Source organism: Echinops telfairi, unplaced genomic scaffold (genome assembly GCF_000313985.2).
Source record: "Echinops telfairi isolate 266 unplaced genomic scaffold, ASM31398v2 ScPeMD7_29;HRSCAF=101, whole genome shotgun sequence".
Taxonomy (NCBI): domain Eukaryota; kingdom Metazoa; phylum Chordata; class Mammalia; order Afrosoricida; family Tenrecidae; genus Echinops; species Echinops telfairi.
In genome coordinates, this window is record NW_022103926.1 from 8578694 (window position 1) to 8601942 (window position 23249).

At 61.3% G+C, this 23249-nt stretch overlaps 2 protein-coding genes across 2 annotated transcripts in view; both read left to right on the plus strand.

Annotated features, from left to right (window-relative positions):
* The window catches only part of CABIN1 (calcineurin binding protein 1), a 53418-nt gene extending 44408 nt beyond the window's left edge, over positions 1-9010 (plus strand). The window contains exons 29-36 of the mRNA XM_045289565.1: positions 2559-2722; positions 3104-3200; positions 3447-4073; positions 4961-5035; positions 5498-5753; positions 7554-7712; positions 8401-8627; positions 8763-9010. Coding sequence (XP_045145500.1) covers positions 2559-2722; positions 3104-3200; positions 3447-4073; positions 4961-5035; positions 5498-5753; positions 7554-7712; positions 8401-8627; positions 8763-8906 — 1749 coding nt within the window. The 3' untranslated portion in view covers positions 8907-9010. The remainder of the gene's footprint in view (positions 1-2558; positions 2723-3103; positions 3201-3446; positions 4074-4960; positions 5036-5497; positions 5754-7553; positions 7713-8400; positions 8628-8762) is intronic.
* Positions 9011-10063: 1053 nt separating this feature from the next.
* On the plus strand, positions 10064-16742 carry SUSD2 (sushi domain containing 2). Its single transcript, XM_045289623.1, has 16 exons — positions 10064-10121; positions 10341-10429; positions 11508-11712; positions 11795-11946; positions 12218-12385; positions 12564-12738; positions 12914-13115; positions 13593-13678; positions 13767-14035; positions 14139-14282; positions 14374-14535; positions 14834-15079; positions 15178-15438; positions 15553-15729; positions 15821-15923; positions 16135-16742. Exons 2-16 carry the CDS (start codon positions 10354-10356, stop codon positions 16160-16162), a joined length of 2454 nt encoding a protein of 817 aa, XP_045145558.1. The 5' UTR covers positions 10064-10121; positions 10341-10353; the 3' UTR covers positions 16163-16742.
* Positions 16743-23249: the final 6507 nt, after the last annotated feature.

The following is a 23249-nucleotide window of genomic DNA, read 5'->3' on the forward strand; positions in this document are numbered from 1 at the left end:
CAGCAGCCCGGAAGGTGCCCGGGGACTTGTGCGGAATGTGCAAAGACTTCCTGATCTCAGCCCAGAGTGATGTGGAAGGTGCTGCCCCAGAGGGCCAGCCTGCGGGAAGGGATTGGGCAGTGGAGGTGGGGCTTCCCTGAGGGCGGGCCCAGCCCGGGCCTTCACCGTGGGGGTGGGGTGGGGGAAACGCCTGCTGGCCCTGTGCCCTGGAGCAGTGTCCTTTAAGAAGAGATGTGCACACACTTGTGCTGGAGAGCGTGGCGGCTGTCTGGGCGGGCAGGCGGCCTGGCTGTCGTACCCCTCCCCGCAGGCACAGGTCCTGCGACATGCCCTCCTTCCCTCACCCAGTGGTCCTGCGGGTTGGGTGTTGTGGGTGTGCAGGTGATGGGTGGAAGAGGGCTGTGTTTTCCCTACAGCCGCCCTGCCCTGGCACCCAGCAGGGACTGTCCCCATTCCTAGCTGCAGTTCAGGCGCCCTCCAGTGCTGGCTCCCCGTCAGCTCTGGCAGTTCCCGCCCTCGCCACCCAGCACCCTGAGTCACACCACTGGGTCTGTTCAGGGGTCTGCCGGAATCTCCCCAAGTGTGTGCCAACACCATGTCTGAGCAGGGCACGCACTGTCAGAAAGAGCTGCCATGGGCTGGCTTACTGCCTGCGGGGGGGCTCAGCCCCCACCGCCGCTGTATGCCCCAAAAGAAGGCAAACAACTCTGTGGAGCCGGTAAACTGGGCTGTGTGAACAGTCCTCTCTGGGCGTTTGTGAGTGTGCTGAGAAACCAAGGTAAAAGTGAAGCTTCCCTGCTGCCTGGGAAGTCCTGCCTGGGAAGCCCAGGAGTCCCAGAGGAGACAGCTTGGTCCCCGGATCTCCCTGCCTGCCAGCTGGACTCAAACCTATTGCTGAGTTCCATCCAGACCTCTGGGTGTGGACCATAGTCCTGGGGGACGTGTATATTTTAGTAACCCACTGCACTTCTGATTGAACAATATCAGTACCCCACACAAGTGAAGTGTTCGTGGGGCTAATTTTAAAATGGTTGCAGTAGTAGACGGAGAAAGATGCAGCTCTTTGCTTCCCTACACCACGCGAACGGGTTGACGGAGAGATGGGGGCCCCACCCCACAGCATCCAGTCTGGGCTACATCCCAACAGAGCTGGGCTCTGCGTGTCCTCGGGGACTAAGGTTTTGTGAGGACGCTACAAGCCTCCTTTTCTTGTGCCTCGGAGACCTGATCGGCACCCAGACCTCACCAGCCTGCCCTCCAGAGGCTCCGTGATTTTCTTTTTTTTTTTTTGGGGGGGGGGGGGAGGGGGTGTCGGTGGAGGCAGGGGGCAGACAGGCAGGGGCCATGTACTAGAGGCTCCATGAGGGCATCTAGGAAGGGCCCTGACGTCCACCAAGCCAATCCTCACTTTCTGCCTTTGGCACCTCTTCCTGTCCCAGGAGGCAGACCCCACTCCCAGTGACACCAGGTCACACACAGTCCTTGCAGCCACTGTGTCCATCAGTCTCGTCCAGGATGACGTCCTTCTCCAGGGACTGGACTGGTCTCTCCAAAGTACGTCTCGTCACCCTTGCCTCTAAGAAGCACCCTGGCTGTGCTTCTTCCAAGACAGATCTGTCTCTTCTTTGGTGGTCCTTAGTAGTTCACTGTTCTCTGCCAGCACCACCCTTCAGACCTCTGTTGATTGCTCTTTCCGCCCACTTCCTGAAGTCCTTACATGCATTGAGACCCTCCTCTGTGTCTTCAGTCCCAGAAATTGGGAGTAGGCGTGGGGTGCAGGGAGGTCTGACTGGAGCCCCACCAGCAGGTGGGCACCCTGATCACAGGCCTGTTGCCTTGGCAGTGATGATGGTTATCCTCAAGGGGTTCCTGCTGGGCCAGGGGCCACAGAGAGGAGGTACCATCCCCCTGGGTCCTGGGGAGCACCCAGAGACATGGTGCCCGTGTGTGTGTGTGTGTGTGTGTGTGTGTGTGCGCGCGCGCGCACTGGACAGAGGGTCATGGGGACGGGGCGGTGGGCCTGCCTGTGGCAGCTGGCTCCCTTCGTGCCCTGAAAGGAGCTGTGGAGGCTTAAGGCAGGGCGGTGGCCAGATGTCCTGCCCCAAGGCCAGCCATGAGCTGAGCAGACTATGGGGGGCTGAGGGGCCTGAGGAACAGGCATGAAGGGGGCTGGGGCTGGGCTGTGGGCTTTTGGTACCAGAGTCAGAGACTGCTCACAAAGAGCAAACGCCCATAGTGATGGGAGGTCCCTGGGGATGTGGGGCCTGAGCACGTCTGGGGGCCCTGGACCCCTCATCAGACTGGAATAAAGCCCCTGCTGGTACCAGACCTGGCTCCTGAAGGTAGAGGTGCAGGGTAAGTGGGCAAGGCACTTGGCCTTGGCGGCTTACCCATTTCCCTGGCTGGTACTATCTGGGGGAGGGGAGGGGCTGACATCTCAGTTCTGTGGGACTGCTCCTCCTTGGAGCCATGCTGTGCTGCAGAGAAAGTGAAGGCCAGTGGAGAGGGACCCCTGGCTCCAGTACCCCCTACTTACCAGCTCCCCGCCTTCCCTGCAGGGCATCTGGCGAATCCCCGTGGATGAGATCGACCGGCCAGGCAGCTTCGCCTGGCACATGAACCGTTCCATCGTGCTGCTGCTAAAGGTGTTGGCCCAGCTGGGGGACCACAGCACCCTGCTGAAGGTGTCCTCCATGCTGCAGCGCACACCCGACCAGGGCAAGTGAGTGCCACCACCAGGAGCCAGGACCACAGTGGAGGGCTGGCCCTGGGCTCCGTCTGGAAGGCCAGACTCTGGGAAGATGGGTTTTAAAGCTGCGCCAAGGACCCTGCCCCCAAGAAGGGCCAGGTGGACAGGACAGGCCGCTCTCATGGTGGCCGTTTACAGGGAACAGGCGCAGTTGGACACCACCCTAGCCTATGCCTCCACTTGTGCTGCCAGCTTCACGCTGCGTCCCCCAGGAGAGGAACTGAGGAGGGAGGGACTCGTGGCTCTACCAGCTCTTTGGGCTTAAGGCCTGTGGTGGGCAGCCAGGTTTGGTGCAGGTGTGCGGGATGCTGCTGGCTGCTGATCCACTAGGCACTGTGCCTCTGTCCTCTGCAGGAAGTACCTCCGAGATGCTGACCGCCAGGTCCTGGCACAGCGAGCCTTCATCCTCACGGTCAAGGTGCTGGAGGACACGCTGAGCGAGCTCGCAGAGGTAGGTGTGCTGCCTGCCCTCCGGCCACTTCCCCCACAGCAGCTGACCACCTCCCCCCTGTGCTGGGGTTTAGAACCTGAACCTCCACGTGGCCATTCGCTGGGGTTGGCCCTGTTACTGAGTCCCTGTGCCCCAGTGAAACTGATGCCCTACTGGCCAGCACACTGTCAGAGCTGGGTGGCATGGGTCCTGGGCGGCAGACCTGGTGACAGGATTTAGGCTCTGCCCTGCTTCTGTTCTCTGTAGGGATCCGAATGCCCTGGGACTGAGGCTGCTGGGCTGCCTGGAATCAGGATGACCACAGACATCTCCCACAAGACCAGCCCCGAGAATGGCCGGGAGGGCCTGCCCCACCCCAAAAAGCCCCTTATGGCTGATGGTTCTGGTCTGGGGACCGAGCTTGGGGGCAAATCGAGTCCCCTCAACCCCCGGGCTGTGGTCCTGGACCCAGGGGACAATATGGACCAAAGCAGGGGGCTCAGGGACAAGGAGAGCCCCCGGGCAGGCCCCACAGAGCCCATGGACATGGCTGAGGGGGGGGTCCGCCGCCCCCCGCATGAGTGGGGCCCTGAGAACCGGCCAGCCGAGCTGTCTCTGGAGGAACTAAGCATCAGCACTGGGCAAGTGCCCCCCTTGGCTTCCCCTGCAACCACACCCTTGCTGCCCTCACTGCCTGGGCCCAGGGCAGGCGGACCCCCTGAGGAACTGGCCCCCAGACCCAGCCGCAAGCGGAAGCTCCTGGAGGACACAGAGTCGGGCAAGACGCTGCTACTGGACGCCTACCGTGTGTGGCAGCAGGGCCAGAAGGGTGTCGCCTACGACCTGGGCCGCATCGAGAGAGTCATGTCTGAGACCTACATGCTCATCAAGCAGGTGAGGCAGGCTGCCCAGTGCCGTCTCCCAAAGGGCACACGTCCCTGGACCCCTGCCGTGCAGCACCCTGGGGCTTCTGCAGTGGGCTTGCATCCTTTCCAAAAATATTCTATTGTGTTTGGGGTGAACATTTGACACAGCAAATTAGAATCTCATCCTAGTCCCCCTGAAAACCAACTCGCTGTTCATTATAGGGGGGGATTACAGCATTACCTATTCCCCACATTACATCATCACATTAGCTCCAGCACTGTGTCATCATGTAACCGTGTTTGGTCATCACGTAACCACGTTTCATCGTCACGTAACCCTGGCAGTGTGTCATCCCATAACTACATTACATCATCATGTCCTCTTATAACCCTACATTACATTGTCACGTAACCACATTGCATCCTGTGGTCCCCTGCAGTACATCACCACGTGACCGCATTACTTTTATCACATAGCCCACGTGTCATGTAGAGGTTAAGGATCTGTAACAGGTAGGAGCATTACATAACCATAACACGTTTTCATAAAATCCCCTGCATTATAGCATCAACCCATAGTGACTGCATGAGATTATCATATAGTGCCACTAAGAATCATGGCCCTGCCAAGATGGCATGCTCTGGGAGACTTTGTTCCCCTCTGTTCCCCATCCTGCTGCCCACTGAAAGGCCCTCTGCTCCTGGCGGGCCCCTAAGAACTCACTGTCCCCTCCAGCCTAGCCCTCCTGGTCAGTCTCAGCTCCTGAGGCTGGGGCACAGCACCGCCCCAGGGCTGGCCCTTGGTTGGCTGCTCCACTGGCTCTGGGGAGCCAGCAGCCCCTCCAAGGGAGATGGAGGTCCCATGCAGAGCACAGCTGGGTCCTGGACCACTCTGACCTTGCGTCCACTCCTCAGGTGGATGAGGAGGCAGCGCTGGAGCAGGCAGTGAAGTTCTGTCAGGTCCACCTGGGGGCTGCCGCCCAGAGACAGGTGAGTCCCACCCCGCTGAGCAGGTCCCTGAGACTCCCTTACCTGGAGGGCTGTTGGGGCTGGAGTCCAGGCAGCCGAGGGAGGCCGTGCAGGAAGATGGCCCCACTGGTGACCTGACCCCAGGTGCATCTGGCTCCTCCCACCCACACCCCACCTCAGGATTTTTCTGGAGGCCACAGTTGGGGGCTGCTGTCCCAACCCCAAAAGGCCAACAACCCCAGGCTGCTGACAGTCTGGCTTGTCTGGGGTGCGGGGAGCCCCATGGGTGGGGAGACAAACCACTCACCACTGGTGGCTTGGCTTGCCCAGCTCCCACCCCACCCACGACTGCTCTCAGCACCCTGGGTACACCAGCTGGGCCAGCCAAGGGGGCTAGCCCACCCCTGAGGCTTCACCCCAGCTCCTCAGCACCTTCCTTGCTCACCCAAAGGCCCCTGGCACTCCCCCTGCTTCATCCTACAGGCTTCTGGGGACACTCCCACAACCCCAAAGCACCCCAAGGACAGCCGAGAGAACTTCTTCCCTGCGGCAGTGACCCCCACGACCCCCGACGCCCTCCAGCGGCCCAGCGACAGCCACGCCAAGCCCCGGCCCACCTTGGCCACCATCAGCTGCCTACCCTGTGCCACAGCCGCTACCCCAGACCCAGCTAAGGACCCCGGTCCCCCTCTGCTGCACAGGCCTGAGGCCACCCCAGGGACCCCTGCTCTGGCCCCAGGTGAACCTCATTCCTCCCACCTCCCAGCAGGGGCCCTGTAGCGCTAGGGCAGGGGGCCACATATGGTCAGTCACAGGACCACTCGCCAGCATCCTGGCCCTATCCTCTCGCACCCTGGCACCCTCACCTCTCCAGGCCCCTGGAAGAAGGGGACCAGACGAGAGGAGGGACCAGGGCCTCGTCACCGGCGGGCCTTCCTGCCCTGCCATCTCACAGCAGGACAGACAGGATACAACGAAGGGAGGCTCTGCCTGGGGCCACCTAGGACCCAGCACCAGGCTGGCAGGCCCAGCAGCCTGGGTGGGTACGGCAGGCACATGCTAGTCTCCCCCCAAGCCTGGAGACCTGGACAGGCCACTCAGGCCCTGCACCTGTGCACCCTGGCCCCACTCCCATCACCTGATTACCCGAGCAATGTCCAGGGCTGCTGGCCCTGCTCTGTCCTTTCTGATTGACCAGGTGCGGCGGCCTCCCTAGGGGTCCCTATGGCTCGCTGGCTCCCCGTTTCTCCCTCTCTGACTGTCACTGGTCATCATGGAAGGTTGTGACAAGCAGGACCCCACTGACTCACAACTGCCTGGCTCTGAGTGGCTGGGACAGAGAGCAGCTGGGACCAGTATGGGGGCTCTGTGCCCTTTCTGCTGGGCAGCCTTCAGATACACAGGACCCTGCAGCGGGCAGCAGAGCCTGGCACAGGGGTGGTGAGTGCAGTGGTGAATACCAAGGTCCCAGTAGCGGCCCATCACACACCAGGACCCAGCCCCGGGCCGCCATCTGTGTGCTGTGAGACCCAAAAGGCAGGGCAGGGCAGGGAGAACACCCAGGCCAGGCAGCAGGCCCGCAGTGGGGCTTGGCTAATGGGGCTCTTGCCTCGGCCTGCCACACGCTCCGACCCAGCACGGCCATCCCAACCCAGGTGTGTCAAGAAATTACACACCAGGGCTAGATGGCAGCCCACCTACCTCTGCCCCTGGCCGATATGGCCACTTGGGTCTCCAGCATGGCCTGGCCATTTCTGAGGGTCAGGAAGTCAGGCAGTGGCAGGAATGGTTCTGGCTCAGCCTGTCGGGCACTTTTGGGGATATCTGCGCCCAGCCTTTCTCACAGCCATAGGCTGCCTAAGGTGCTCATAGCTGCACCTTGTCCCTCTCCCACCCACCCAGGAGGCCTCACCTGCACTTCACCCCCTCTCTCGGGTTCAGGGAAAGTGGGGACTGGCGTGCCAGCGAGGACAGGCTAAAAACTTCAGCCTGACAGTGCGGCAGCGGCGCCCCCTCCCCCAGCCCCCCCTCTGCCCCCCCCCCACATCCCCTCCTTGGCCCTTGGCTGGCCCCCGAGCGTCCTGAGGCTGGGTGGCTTCCTGGCAGGGCTCTCCCCCTAGGACCTGGAGGTCCAGTGGGACACACAGAGCCCTGCATCGGTGGCCTGAGTGGGGGCAGAAGTGATGGCCTGGCACAGGGGGCAGGAGGGGTGGGGCTGTGGGCCAGGGTGGTTTCCCTGTGTGGGAGCAGAGAACCTGGGTAAGATCAGCTTCAGGACAGGGACAGCGACTGCTGCCCGCTTCTCTTCAGCCTCAGTTAGCTGGGCTTGGGGTCGCAGCCCTTTGGTAAGCTGTGGAGGGCAGGTTCGTGTAGACCTGTACACCTCCTGAGGTGGCCAGCGTGCCATCGGATGGACATTAGGGGCTGATGGTTTCTGCAGGCCCTCCAAGGGAGAGGCAGGGAAGGGGAGCGGATGAGCCAGATGTGCTTCCCACCTGTGTGGGAGCCCCAGGGCCCAGAGCTGGTTCTGTCCCCACAGAGGGTGAGGCACAGGCAGGAGCAGTAGAGGACGCCATCTTCCCGCCTCAGGAGCCCCGGCGCAGCCAGCAGGTGAAGCCGGTGCCTCCAGCAGGGCCGAGCAAATGGCCCTCGGAGGCTGCGGTCTCCCCAACAGGCGCTGAGCCCACCTGTAGCCAGGGTAAGGCAAGTGGACTGGGGGAAGGGGGTGCAGGAGGGGCTTGTTTGGGGAGCTGCTGGGTTGGGAGGCTGGGAGGGAATGTGGTTAAGAGGACTCCGAATTTGCCAAGGGTGGACCCCAAGTGTCTCCTCCAATGGAAAGTGTGGGTGGGGGAAGCAGGCTGGCAGATAGATGCCCAGGGGCAGCCACGCCAACCTGGCCCCCGACAACTCTGCTGAGAGCAGCAACTGGCAACAGCTGGCATGGCTGTCAAGCTAGGCCCACTCCATTTAAAGCCACGGCGGGCACCCATGTGGCTCCCACCCAGACCGAGGCAGCCCCAGCCTGTCCTTGGCCTGCAGGGCCGAGCTCCTCAGGGCCTGGGACCTGCTGCCCAGCTCGCCCTGGCCCAGACCCTGGACTGCCTCCATCCTCCCCCCTGGCCAGCTTCAACTCAGGGGACTGCAGGTCCGGGAATGGGGTGGGGTGGGGTGGCAGCGTGCTAGCCAACACCCCAGCCCAGGCTCCCAGAGTGCACAGTGGCCCTGGGGGAAGGGCTCTTAGCGTGGCGGTCTCGGCAGGAGGGGGGCTGGCCAGGAGGCAGGGGTGGCGAGGCCCGGCTGTGGGCAGGCTGGGTGCTGCCCCTGGTGCCCTGGTCGTGAAGGGGACTCTGTGTCCTGTGACAGCACTCTGCCCTGTTGGCCCACAGCCTCCAGCTCCAAGGCCCCGAGCCCCGGGGGTACCCAGCCGTCTGGAGGCCCCCCGGGCAAGGCTGAGCCCAGCAGGGCCAAGCCACGCCTGCTGCCCAACATGCCAAAGCTGGTCATCCCTGCGGCCGCCACCAAGTTCCCGCCTGAGATCACCGTCACACCTCCCACCCCGACCCTGCTCTCACCCAGAGGCAGCATCTCCGAGGAGACCAAGCAGAGGCTGAAGGTGGTGACCGAGGGCGAGGGCCTGGGGGTAACTGGTCGGGCGAGAGAGCAGGGTGCAGGCTACGAGGGGCCTGAGCAGGGTGAGAGCAGGGTGCAGATCCAGCCCCTGACCACCACCACCACCCCGCCCCTGCAGTCGGCCATCTTGTCTGCACAGTCGGCTGCCACCGTGAGGAAGGAAAGCCTAAGCCAGCCGGCCCTGGAAGTGCTGGAGACGTCCAGCCAGGAGTCGTCCCTGGAGAGTGAGACGGACGAGGAGGACGACTACATGGACAGCTGAGGCCGGCCAGCCCCACCTGCCCCATAGCCCGCTCCTCACCCCTCCCCACCCCACCCCCGTCTTGTCTTGTTTCCCTTCTTCTAATAAAGATGGAACCAGTGTCAGCTTCCTCTCTCCCTGGGGGCTATGGGCGAGGGGCCGGGGCCGCTGGGCCCCTGCAGCACCTCCCCTTGGGTGCCAGGAGGAGGGAGGCAGCACTGGAGCACTGTGACCCGGATCCAGGAGGGGTGAAGGGTGGGCATTCCCTCAGCTGGGCATGCTCTCCACCCCTCACCTCCTGGACCCCCTTGTGCACCAGGGGTGGCAGCAAGGCAATGTCCCAGGGTCTGCTTCAGCCTCAGTCCAGGTGCCAGGGTTGTGGGGGAGGGGTGCTGGTTCTGGGGCCCACCCAATGTCAAGGCAGCAGCCTGTGCTGGCTGCCATCACTGACACGGTGCGGGGGCTTCCCACGGGGCTTCCCACTCCCAGCCTGGGACGCTTGGCGACCAACCACTCACACGAGAGCTGACCTCTGACGGCCTTGCACAGTGGGTTGAGCACTGAGCTGCTCACCACAAGGTCAGCAATTCAAACCCACCAGCCGCTCCTCAGGAGAAAGATGAGGCTGGCAGCTCCCATACAGATTGACAGTCTGGGAAACCCATAGGGGCAGTGCTCCAGTGTCCTATAGGGGCACTAGGGATCCACGCGATGGCAGTGGGGTTTGGGACTTGTCCAGCTGGCATCTTTGTGGAGACCCAGGCAGGCTTCCTTTCTCCTCACCCCCACAGGAGCTAGGCATCCGGGCAGAGCATGCCGGACCATAGCTCAGGGGCCAGATCTTCAGTCCGTCCGTGGTCCTGAGCCACGCAGCATCCTCACACACGTGCCCAGCCTGGCCTGCAGCCAGAGTTGGCGTGCCCTGACAGTCCTCCCAGCAGCCACTGGGCCGGGCCTCTGCAGGCCTGCCCCGCCCGGCCTGCTGGCCAAGCCTCAGTTTCTTCATCCATCCAGCCTGCGGGGCGGGCTGGCTAGGGCGGGGACTATGCAAATGTTGAGGGGCTGCAGGGCGGGAGTGGCTGAGGGCGGGCCTGACGCTTCTCGGCTCCCAGTCGGCCACAGTCAAGCTACCTCTCAGACCCCCAACACCCTTCCCCAGCTCAGGGCGCCCAAGCTGGGGTGCCACCCTGCAGCCCCAGGAGCCACCAGCGTCTACGAGGCTCTGAGGAGGACAAGGTAGGGTCAGGGTGGGGTCAGAGCCAGTACACCCTGGGAGGGCAGGCTTCTGGAATGTGCTAACGAGGCAGAGGGCCCACCCTCACCCTCCACCTGTGGACTTTGAGAGGCCGGCAGAGGAGGGGGCGGGGCGGGGCGGGGCCGGGACGGGGATGGCAGGCAGACCCGGCCACCACCCCAAGTGCTCCTTGCAGCCAGCCTTGCGCCACTCACCCGCAGATCCGGCTGCGCCATGAAGCCCTGGCTCCTGCTCTGGACCCTGCTGCTCCTGGGGGCAGCACCCGGCCCAGGCCCCCAGCCCACCACGGGTACGCCTGCCATCCCGGGCCCTAGATAGCCTGGGGGAGGGATGCCTGAGACCCCAGGCAGGGGCTGCTAGGATGGGGATGGGGATCTGTGGGTTGGAGCCAGGGGCCAGGGTGGGGCCCTGTAGACTTGGCAGAGAAGACGGGGACTGGGGGCGCCCTCACCCTAATACCAGCCCAGATTCACCAAGGGCCAGGGGGCTGGGGGCTGGCACAGGGGGAGCTATGACTGCGCCCTGCCCTCACCTAGCAGGGACGAGACCCTCAAAGTGAAGATGCTTCTTAGCCAAGGATCCAGGTCTGGGCGGGGCGAGGTGGCACCCCCATACTATGCATCCTTCTGACCTTATCCCATTTACTGGCATCCCTAGCCCATCCCCCACCCCAGAGCCATCGCATAATGGGCCAATACATATTTATTGATGTTCTTGAGTACCAAAGCCAGCCTGAGCTGTGGGTGAAGTAGGGTGAGGTGGGGCTGGGTGCTCCAGCCCGGGTCCTGGCTGGGGCACGTAGGCAAGGACCAGAGCATCGCCCACCCTCACCCGACCCACTGCCCCTCCAGGGACTTCAGACCCTCCCAAAGCAGGACCCCTGGCCAGAAATCAAAGGGTGGAATCTCTAAGGGGCGCTGCCCTGGGAGGGGAGTGGGGTGAGCACTGCATGGCACGCCCAACTCAAAAAATAATAAAAAGACAACCTCACTGCCATCAAGTCACAACCACCCCTAGGATAGGATCTAACTGCCCCTGTGCGTTTCCGGGACTGACTCGGAAGTGGGAGTAGAAAGCTCTGTCATGCTCCCCTGGAGCGGCTGGTGGCTTGGCCATCAGCCGGCCACCACGTAACCACTACAAAATGGGGCTACAGGCCACGTTGTCTCTGCATGGGAATCCCTCTCCTTGGGCCCAGGGGTCTTGGTGGCTGAAAGCCGGTCATGCCTCAGCAGGACTTGTGCTGACGGTCACCCCTTTGTCCCCAAGAACCCTGTGGTCCCTAAGAGTCTCTGCACTCAGGTGGGAACCTGGGTGTGGGGAGGGTGGCCTGCTCAGCTCCTGGCACTAGTGTCCTCTCCCCTCAGGGGCCCAGAACAGCTGCGCCCAGCGCTGTGGGGACAAGAATGGACCCTGCTCTTGTCACCCGACCTGCCGGGGCCTGAACACCTGCTGCTTGGATGTGAAGGATTTCTGCTTGGACATCCTGCCCTACTCGGGCTCCACCATGGGCGGCAAGGACTTCGTGGTCCAGTGGCTGCGTCCCGGAGCCATCCAGGGCATTGTCTGCAGGTAGGTGCCGCTCCTCGGGCCCCCGGCAGGGAAGGGAGGCGGCCTTGCCCCGCAGGCCCTGGCCCACCTCTCGGACTCCTAGGTTTCAGGAGCGTGTGCTGACCCGAGGCTGGGTGGACAGCCGCCAGCAGGTGCACTGCGTGTCCCCCCTGCTCTATGAGAGTGGCCTCATTCCCTTCACACTCTCGCTGGACAACGGACGCACCTTCGACCGCTCGGGCACCTGGCTGGCCGGTGAGCAAGCACCCCTGTGGCCCTGGGACTTTCCCCAGCACTAATCTAAGCACTGGAACGTCTCAGAGCCTCCTTCCTACCTGCCACACAGGCCCAACCAGTCCCTGGGCATCCCGCCCAGGTCCTGGGTGCTGCACCCCACAGGGTGGGGGAAACCCCTGCCTCACTTCCCCTGTGCCACACCCTGCCGGAGTCTTCCAGGTGGATGTCCCACTCTGGGGAGGGGAGGGCTGCAGGAGGGTCTGCTCACTGGGCATCCCCCCTTGCCCAGTGCACCCCAGCAAGGTGTCAGAGACGGAGAAGTGCTTGCTGGTAAACGAGACGCGCTGGCAGTACTATGGCACAGCTGGCACCGAGGGCACCCTCACTGTGACATGGAGTCCTGATCTGCTGCCCACCCGCAGTGTCTCCATCGAGCTGTGGGGCTACCAGGAGACAGGTGAGAGGCCTGGAGGGGGTGGGCAGAGGGTGCTGCATGTAGGGGCTGGGTGGCCAGAGACAAGAGGCCCCGAGACACGCCCCCCTGGCCAGCCTGGCCTGGGACAATCTGGAGGTGGCTGGTGAGCAGGGTCACTGTCTGCAAGAGGGCACAGGCTGCGGGTCTTCTCTGCCCTCAGGGAAGCCCTACTCGCAGGACTGGACAGCACAGTGGTCTTTCCTGTACACCCTGGCCCCCGAGGTCTCCAACAACGGCTCCTTCACCTTCACGCCCAGGCCCGCGGCCCCCCGCTTCCAGCAGTGGCATGTCGGCGCCCTGCGGATCCTGGACAGCGCTCGAGCAGATGGGGAGAAGTGAGGCTTCCCGGCCGGACCCCCACCTGCTTGGGAGCCAGGGCACAGGGGTGGGGTGGGGGTGAGGAGGCAAGGGTGGACAGAGCCACATGGGGAGGAGCTGGGTCTGGAGGGGTGGGGCAGAGCTGGCTCCCTGAGGATCCTGTGTGTATGTGTGTCCTCCCCTACTCCCCAGGGATGTGCAGGCCCTCTGGAGCAATGAGCACGCACTGGCCTGGCACTTGGAAGAGGCCTTCCGGGCCGACCCAGTGGCCTGGGCTCGAAATCAGTGCCTGGCCTGGGAGAAGCTGGAAGACCAGCTGCCCGACTTCCTGGAGGAGCTGCCTGCCTGCCCCTGCACGCTGACCCAGGCCCGGGCCGACACTGGACGCTTCTTTGTGAGAACACAAGGGGCCCCGAGCATGGGGCTGAGGGCAAATATGCCACACTTTGGCCGGCCTCCTAGGCCTCAGTCTGTGGGCGTTCACTTCCAGGACCCCGCTCTGCAGAAAGGAACCCTGGTGGCATAGTTATGTGTTGGACTGCTAACCGCAAGGTCACCGGTTCAAAACCACCAGCCGCCCCTCGGAACAAAGACAGGCTTTCTAGTCCCATAAAGAGCTACAGTCTCAGAAGCCCACGGGGGCAACTCTACCCTGTCCTACGGGGTCACTGTGAATCGGAATTGACTGGCTGGCAGTGGGTTTAGTTTAGGGTTTTTGGCTCTGAAGATTGGGGCCAGGTGTAGTCAGGGGCCCCCTGACTTCCTCTGCCCCCCAAGTGCCCCCAGAGAGGCCCCAGGACTGGGCTGTGGGAGGGGCGGGGGGAGACGGACAGGCCCCCAAGACCGGAGGTGACGAGGTGCCGCTCTACAGACGGACTACGGCTGTGACATCGAGAATGGCAGCGTGTGTACCTACCACCCGGAGGCCGTTCACTGTGTCCGCTCTGTGCAGGCCAGGTGAACCCCTAGACCAAAGGACACGGGGACCGGGGGTCGGGTGGGGGGCAATGCCCACTGGCCGGCCCTAACCCACCGGCACCCTCAGCCCCCGCTATGCTGCAGGCCAGCAGTGCTGCTACACCGCGGACAACATGCAGCTGCTGACGGCAGACTCTGTCAGCGGCAGCACGCCCGACCGGGGCCACGACTGGGGCGCTCCCCCATTCCGCGTACCCCCGCGCGTGCCTGGCCTCTCCCACTGGCTCTATGATGTCATCAGCTTCTACTACTGCTGCCTCTGGGCGCCCGAGTGCCCCCGCTACATGAGCCGGCGGCCGTCCAGCGGCTGTCGGAACTACCAGCCCCCGAGCCTGGGTAGGTGTGGGGGCCTCGGGGCACAGGTGGAGTTCGGTGGGGGGTTGGGGGGCGCAAAGAGGGCATGGCATTTCAGGCCTGACCCCCCCACCCTTGCTCCCAGCCTCCGCCTTTGGGGACCCTCACTTCCTCACCTTTGACGGCGCCAACTTCACCTTCAACGGGCGTGGCGAATACGTGCTGCTGGAGGTGGGTCTGCCCCGGCTGAGCGTGCAGGGCCGCACTCAGTCAGACATGATGCCCAACGGTAAGCCAGGGGACTCAAGGCGACACAGCCTGGGCCTGGGAGCCAGGGGGGTGGGCCAGGCGGCCGGGTCCAGTGACCTTGCCACCCCCAGGCACTCAGGCTCGGGGCACAAGGCTGGTGGCAGTGGCGGTCCAGGAAGACTCTTTGGACGTGCTGGAGGTGCGGCTGGCCAGCGGGTCTGCGACGCCCCTGCAGGTGCTGCTGAACCAGCGGGTGCTCAGCTTCGATGAGCAGAGCTGGATGGACCTCAAGGGTGAGTGGCCACGGGGTCCAGGGCTCCTCGAGGGGTGGTGACCAGCCTCATGGTCCACCCACTGCAGAGGGAACTGAGAGGCTGAGCTCAGAGAGTCTGCAGGCCGTGGGCCTTTGCCTAGGGAGACTTGTCCACCTCTGGGCTAGAGCAACGACTGTGTCCAGTCCCTTGGGAACCCTGAGCGGTAGGGCCAGGCCAGACACCTGGGGTCCAATCACAGATGACCAGAGGGGAGGGAGGTTGGCCTGGGATGGTTACCCCATGGCCCCTGGCTGGACCCTCCCCACCACCCCTGTAGGCATGTTCCTTTCCACAACCGACAAGCGTGTGTCCATCATGCTGTCCTCGGGGGCCGGCCTGGAGGTCAGCAGCCAGGGCTCGTCCCTGAGCGTCTCCGTCCTGCTGCCGGAGAAATTCCAGAACCGCACCAGGGGCCTCCTGGGGACGCTCAACGGGAACCCGGCCGACGACTTCACCCTCCGCAGCGGCCGCGTCCTGCCTGCCAGCGCCAGCGCCCGCCAGCTGTTTGAGTTCGGGGCGGACTGTGAGTGGCTGAGGGGGCCAGGGCATGGGGCCACAGAACCATCAGCGTGTGCCTCACCTGACCACCCCCCACCCCAACCCCATGTCCTCCATCCCCAGGGGCTGTGCGGAACGAGTCCTCCCTGTTCACCTACGACTCCCGCTTCCTGGTCAACAACTTCCTGTACCGGCCCAAGCACGACCCCTCCTACCTGCCCCTCTTCCCCGACGAGGTGGACATCCCGCCCCAGGTGGACACCCTGTGTAAGGGTGACCCTTTCTGCAGCTTCGACGTGGTGGCCACGGGGAGCCTGAGTGTGGGCAATGCCACCCGCACGGCCCACCAGCTACACCGGAATCGAGTACAGAGCCTGCAACCAGGTGAGGGTGGCAGGGGAGGGACGTGGGCTCTTGGTGAGGAGGCCAGTGGCTCCGGCGATGGGAGTCGCCTCACCGGCCCCCCTCTCAGCCTTGTCACTGCCCCGTGCCTCCCAGTGGTGTCCTGCGGCTGGCTGGCCTCTCCTGCCAATGGCTACAAGAACAGCTTCCAGTACCTGGCCGGCTCCACCGTCCACTTTGGCTGCCAGCCTGGCTACAGCTTGGATGGGGCGGAGGCCAGCACCTGCCAGGCAGATGGCACCTGGACCATGCCCACCCCCAAGTGCCAGAAAGGTAGGTCGAGCCACCCATGTGCCCACTGGTGTCCCGGGACACGCCGCCCCCCTCCCCACCCCGGTCGCACTCACCGAGGCCCCCTCCCCAGGGCGGAGTTACACTGTACTGCTGAGTATCATCTTCGGAGGCCTGACTGCCGCCCTGCTGGCAGTACTGTTGTACCTGCTCATCCAGCGCCGCAAGGGCCACCGGTGAGCACCCGCCCCTCGCCTGCCCCGCCCAGGCCCCACCTCATTGACCCTGGGGAGCGCCCTTCACCCCCACCTGGCCCTGCCCTCATAACCCTGCCCAATCTATCTGGCCCCACCCCATCTGCTCTTGGACACTCCAGCACCCATGACTCCGCCCCACCCCATCCAGGCCCCGCCCCATCTGAGCACCAATCTGTCTTGTCTGTTGCAGGGATGTCCTTTGGGGCTCGCGGGCGTGAGCACCCAGCTAGCACCCTGTGGCCTGGACGCCAGGGAGCTAGTGAGTACACTGCTCAGACTAAAGTTGCTGCCCACAGGCTGACGCCCGGCTCCAGCCATCACTGAGCTTCTAGCAAGCCCTGGAGTCTCAGGTGCCAGACCACACGCCTGTCACCCTGACGCCTGGGCACGTGCTCCCAGTGCCTCGCTGCGGCAGGCCCTGATCCCGGACTCAGGACCCCAGAGCAGGGCCCCTTGTGGAGGGGCTGCCCACACTCCAGCCCTGAACTGGTCACTCACACGCGGGCACCCTCTGGAGCTCCCTGTCTGTGCGTCAGCTTCCCCTGGGGCAGCCCCAGCTCATGGGCAAGCCCCAGTCAAGGAAACTGCACCCGCCCCTGCACCACCCTCCCCATGTTGGAGCCACCGTGTACCCGGCCTCTCTATCAGTGACCCTCTTATTTATCAAGCATGATGCGTTGCTCCGAGGACCTGCCTCCCTGGTGACGGACGCGTCTGGAGGCTGTGAGGCAGCCTCACTGTCCTTGCTACTGCCCCTCAGGGAAGGAGGAAATACAGCCAATGTGCCCACCACTGTCAGTCTGTGTTGACGGTCTGCCTCAGGGCTGGCGACTTCCCCACTGGCCCATGGGGCACCCTCCACCGCTCCAGGGGGTACCTGGGCCTGACTCCCACCCCTCCACCCACTGCCCATCCCCTGGCCCAGATCTCCCCGGCTTCTGCCCGCCTCTGTCTGGGAGGTGGTTTCCAAGACAGCGGCCACCCCTTGGGGTGGACGAGGGGTGTTGAGCATGGCTGTTGGGCTAGACTGCTCAGGTGATGACATGCACACGGGCCTGTCTTTGTTCCCCACCTGGGGCAAGCCCACCCAGACTGGCCCTGGGGACCCTGGCTCCCAGAGCTGTCTCCCGGGCTACCTGGTTCCCCCATCTTTTGGGACCTAAGCCCCCTGGTCCCTTTGGCACCCCAGACTCCAGTCTCCTGGATACCCCAACTCCTGGACTCTCAGATCCAGTCTCCCAGGTCACCTGACTCAATTTTCTGGACCCTCAGCCCTTTGATCCCTTGCCCCATCCGTCTCCCAGGTCCCCCATCTCCTGAGCCTCCAGACCCTGGTCTCCCAGGTACCCCATCTCCTGGGCCCTCAGCCCCCTGGTATCTTTGGCACCCCAAATCCTACTCTGCTAGTCTCCTGGGTCCCCTGCACTCTGGTCACCATTTCCTGAGCACCGGGTTTCTCCTGAGTCAGGTGGGCGGACCAGACACAGTGACTGGTAGTACCCTCCTGCTTTATCCAGGACAGGCCCCGGCATCGCCAGACGGGCGGGTGGGAGGTGTGGAGAGAGACACTGGCTGGAAGAGAGGTGAGGGTGTGGGCGTTCACTCCCTCCAGTATACAGTCTCTTTTGTGGCACAGTGATAAAGGGGGGTGGGCATGAGGGCCCAGCAGGATAGGATGGGGAGTAGGGGTGCAGAACCTTGGCCATGGGGAGCAGAGGCCAGCCTGCAGTTCCAGGAGTGGCCGTGTGGGGGCAGCAGAGGGAGGCACGATGGGATCCAGGTGGCCAGCCTCTGTTCCAGGACCCAGCTATGTGGTGGTCTCAGGTCACAGCCAGGCCCCCCGGGACACAGAGGAGGGGGGCTGTGAGGGGGCTTCCAGGCCTGGAGGTGGAGTGACAGGTGCTCAGACACCTGCAGTTGTTCCTACCCCACCCGCCTCCCTCCCATAACTGAGCTTGCTGTCTACAGAGGGTGGGCCCTCTGGCCAAGGTGATCTATGAGGGATCCCGTCCCCTCCACAGCAGTCCCTGGTGCTACCACAGACACACAGGGGGGGGGCGACTACTGGGTCAGGCACCACCCTCCCCAGCGCCCACCCAGGACAGCCCACCTTGCCTCCAGGTAGCCCCTCCAGCTGCCTGCGGGAGACCAGGTGGGGGCTGCTCCTGGCTGGCCAGCTGGAGTGCCCGCTGGTGGCCGTGTGTCTGAGCTGTACGGGCTCTGGGGAAAGAGTTTGAACATGAGACTCCCACACTACCTCCGCCTGGATGGTCTCCCCTGAGGGCAGAGAGCGGAGACTCTGGGAGTGAGGCTGAGGACCCAGCCAAGGGAAAGCCAGAAGATGTGGTGGTCACCTTCACGAGGGAAGTAAGAGAGGGACGCGCTTGGCTTGTGCTTTTGAGCTGATGTGACGACGGTAAAAGGAGCCCCCCATCGCTTCAGGTGACTTCACTTCCCATAGGTCTTCTAACCTCAAGGTCAGCAGTTCAAACCCACCAGCTGCAGTTAACGACCTGATGCTTAGCCCGTGGCACCGCCCTTGACGTCCAGGGTTTGGCTTGACTCCACCCTGCACGTGCTGCCCATGGAAACAGCAATCAGAAAAGCACACTGTGTTGCATCAGCTATAAACCAAACCAATGGCCCTTGAGTCCATTCTGGCTCACAGCCACCCTGGAGGACAGGGGAGGAAGGCTCCCGAGGGCTTCAGAGGTCGCCCATCATGGAAAGAGACAGCCTCACGTTGGGGAGGGCGGGGGGTTCAAACTGCGAACCCTGTGGTTAGCAGGCCGACTTGTATCCCACGGTGCTGCTCTTGACCACTGAGCCGGCTCCTAGGCCCTGGGCAAATCTGCTGCACAAGACCGTAGTTCTGGAAAGCATTGAAAGGCCACGGAGTCACTGAGGGCTGCCGGGGGAGAAATAGGAGGTCCGCTAGACCTGCCCCCAAGCCGTGATGTTCTCCTCCACCTCCGAGATGTGCGAACGCTGAGCAAAGCAAGGAGCTAACCCTGGCGAAGAAAGGCCGTCTTTGAAGGCCGTGCCGGCCAAGAATAGTAAAGCCTACCACGGACTGCCAGAAGAACAAATACAGCCAGAAGGTTCCTTCGAAGCAAGGCTAGCAAGACTTGGTCTCAAAAGAAACGAAAGAAAGAAAATTTGCAAAAGACTTCTTTGTCTCATGTACTTTGGTTGGATCCGGGGAGGCCAGTTTCTGGGAAAATGACATCCTGCTTAGGCTAGTGGAGGGTAATCGCAAAGAGGAAGACCCTGGACCGGATGGGTGGACGCGGTGGTTGCAAACATGGGCGGGCATCTAACCAGGATTGTGGGGACGGTGCCCAGTGAGAATGCTGGGAATGGTAGAGGGTGGAGGTGTTAGGTAGCTCTCACTGGGTGTTGCTTATCAGCTCCACTATCAGGACACCCTAGCTGCCAGCCCTGCTCCACCCTGCCCTAGCAAAGGTATGTTTTTAGATCCTCACTCGGGGGTCCAGCAGAAAGCCTGGTCCCCAAGGTCGGAGTGCAGGGCAAGGTTACAGACAGGCCTCAGGCTTTAGCCTAGGTGCATGGGACCCAGATGGAGCTATACGGGTCCAGCCAGGCTTGGAATCTCCATCCCCCCAGCCCCACCCACTCAACCCCATCGTGGCTTCCTGCCATCCTGCCATCCTGCCACGTGACTTCTAGAACACCACGCTGGTCTTGCTGGGCTCGGCTCCCGCTGCCGCTGCTGCTGCTGCCACTGCCGGGGGACAGACTGTTCTTTCTCTTAGCACCACTGCCCGCTCTGAGCTCCAAGGTGTGGTGGTGCCATTGTTCTGTACAATTGCTCCAGGTGCTTCCCGGATCTCTGTGCCCAGGCACCCCCCAAACCAAACTCACTGCCATCGAATCCGTGCAGATTCACAGTGACCTTGGAGGGCCGGATAGAACTGTCCCTTGCCCCTGTGGGTTTCTGAGACTGTCACTCTTCACAGGAGTAGAAAGCCTTGTCTTTCTCCCTTGGAGAGGCTGGTGGTTTCGAACTGCTGACCTTGTGGTTAACAACCCAGTGCATAAGCACTATGCCACCGAGGTTCCTTAGCCAGGGCCCACAAAATCCCTGCTGGGATGGGGACTGGGACCCCATCAAGCCGACAGCAGTGTTGGCCCACTCTTGACTCGGTACACCGCCCCCACCTGTCACGCCTGGGGAGCCCGAGTGTCAGAGGACCGAGTGTGTGGGAACCACACGACTCCAAGGGGAATTGGGGGCCACATGGTTCAGTGGCTGGTTTGCCAGGTCTTTCTTGCGAGGTGCATCTGATTGGACTGGAACTGACCACTGACCACCTTCCAGTTATTGGCCAAGCTAACTGACCATTCGAGTCACCCGGAAGCTCCGGTTCACAATACGAAGACGTCTGCTCTGGGCTGGGGCTGTGGGTGAGGCCTTGGGCAGCTAACGGCAAGGTCAGCACTTCAAACCCCACCACTGACTGCACAAGAGAAAGGCGAGGCTGTGAGCCAGTGTAAACATTGGCACCCTCGGGGACCCTAGACGGGGTCGCTATGAGTCAGAATCGGCTCGATGGCAAGAGGGTACCAGTATGTGCTTTGGGGGGTGTGATCTCTATGATAAGGGGCCTGGTGTCATAGGGGGTCATGAGTTGGGGGCTAGTCCCAAGGTCAGCAGTTCAAAAGCACTTGCCCCTGCAAGGGGGCGAAAGGAGGCTTTCTGCTCTCGTCAAGATGTATAACCACGAAAAGCCAGGGGCAGTCCTGCCGGTCCTGGAGCAGGGTTGGGACCACCCACCGGAGGGCATGAGACCCGTCCTGTTAGGCCACAGTGATGAAATTATCAACACCAGCTGAGATCCCAGGCCCCACCAAAGAGAGGCTGTGCCAGCCATCACCTTCCAGAGCGCAGACTCGCCGCCATTGAATCCATGCTACCTCACAAGAGCCCCAGAGGACGGACATAGCTATGCAGATAATGCCTGGAGTATCAATCACTGAGATCCTTTACCATGCCTTCAAGAATTTCTACTGACAAAATTTGTACTCGGGAGAGATTCACGAAGTAGTTATTTAGCCTTACTTCAGTACAAGAAAATGTTCAAAGACAACATGAGACTGCTCTGTCCTGTGCCTTCCACATAGTTGTTCCTCTGTGTGAGCCCATCGTCGCAGCCATGGTGTCCATCCATCTCGTTGATGGCCTTCCTCTCTTTCGCTGCCCGTCCACTGTACCAAGCATGCTGTCCTTCCCAGGGACTGGTCTCTCCTACCTAACAGCATCTCGCTGTCTGTGGTAGTTACATAATCGGTCCTTGAGTGAAGGGGCGGAGTCAAGCCTGTCCATCAGCTCATAGCCAATGAGGCCTCTGTGTGGGCGTGGCCTTCTCCTGAGGACTCTGGGGTCTCCTGTCTTCCTCCCTGGAGGCAGGACACACACTCTCAGCTTCACATTCTTGATAACAAGCCAGATGGAGTCACGCTGATGGAGCCAGAGCCCTGGGGCTGGAGGAGCCATGTGGAGACCCACGCCAGGGTTGAGATGCTTCCACCGCCACTGAATTTACAAGACCCACGGCACTGTTGAGATGTTTCCACCGCCAGACCCAAGCCAGTGTTGAGATGTTTCCACCGCCACTGAATTTACAAGACTTTCCCCCCACTGGCCTGTGAGTTTCCTACATTCAGGTGTCATTGCATAGCTGCAATGTCTAAAGGAATTTGTGGACTAGTATCGGGCATAGGGGCTAAAGGAATTTGTTGGGGGGGACTAAAGGAATTTGTGGGGGAGAACTAAATGAATTTGTGGACTAGTATTGAGCATAGGGGCTAATATCAGACTTATGGACTTGATCTGGACTGGATTGGGATGTTTATTAATATACAATTGCTCTTTGATATAAAATTATCTCTTACACACATATGAGTGTCAATGAATTTGTTTCTCTAGTCAACCCGGACTAACACAACATCCTTGCCTCCAAGGAGCATTCTGGCTGTACTTCTTCCAAGACAGATCTGTTTGTTCTCCTGCTAGTCTGGGGGAGTATTTTCTGTATTGTTTGGCAGCACCATACTTCAAACTCATCGATTCTTCTTCCATCTTCCTTATTCAATGTTTTACTTCTTATGAATATGAGGCGATTGAAAATACCCTGGCTCGAGGCAGGCACACCTTAGTCCTCAAAGTAACCTCTTTGCTTTTTCAACACCTCAAAGAGGCCTTGTGCAGCAGATTCCCCCGATGCAATGTGTCATTTGATCTCTTGACCGCTGTTTCCATTAGCGGTGATTGTGGACCCAAGCAGGATGAAATCCTTGATGACGTCAGTCTTTTCTCCACTTATCGTGTTACCTAGCGGTCCCGTTGTGAGGATTGGGGTCTTCTTTACCTGGGGTTGTGATCCACACTGAGGGCTGCCATCCTTGATCTTCATCAGCAAGTGCTTCAAGTCCACCTCATTTTCAGCAAGCAAGGGTGGGACATCTGCATATTGAAGGTTGTTAATACGCCTTCTTCCAATCCTGATGTTACATTCTGATTCATATCATCCAGTTTCTCTGGTTACTTGCTCAGCATGCAGATTGAATAAATACGGTGAGAGGGCACACCCTCAGGCACACCTTTTCCTGATTTAAACCATGCAGTACTCCCTTGCTCTGTTCACACAACTGCTTTTTGATCCGTGTACAAGTTCCCCCGTGAGCACGATGAAGTGTTCGGGAATTCCCATTCTGCTCAAGGCCAGCGCTGGTTTGTGGTGATCTACACAGCCGAATGCCTTTGCATAGGCAATACAACACAAGTAAAACGCTTTCTGGTAGTCTCTCTGCTTTCAGCCAAGGTCATGTGACATCAGCAATCATACCCTTTGTTCCACGTCCTTCTCATCTCTGGCGGCTCCCTCTCCATGTACTGTGGCAATCGTTGTTGAATAATTTTCAGAACAAAAAGGTTCTTTGCCTGTGATAGTCATGACATTCTTCTATAATCTGAGCGTTCTGTGGGGTCACCATTCTTTGTGGGGGCTTTGTGGATCTTTTCTAGTCAGTTGGCCAAGAAGCTGTTTTCCAAATTTCCTGGCAGAGACGAGTGAGCGCTTCCAGTGCTCCATCAGCCTGTTGGAACATTTCAATTGGTATTTCATCAATTCCTGGAGCTTGGACTCCTTCCTTCAGCTCCATGGGTTAACTGGTGAACGCCGGCTAGTTCTTTTGGGCACAGTGAAGCTGGCCACGCTTCCCAGTGTCTCTGGATGCTCCCTGCACCGACTATTTCGTGCAATATTCTGCCCACAGAATCTG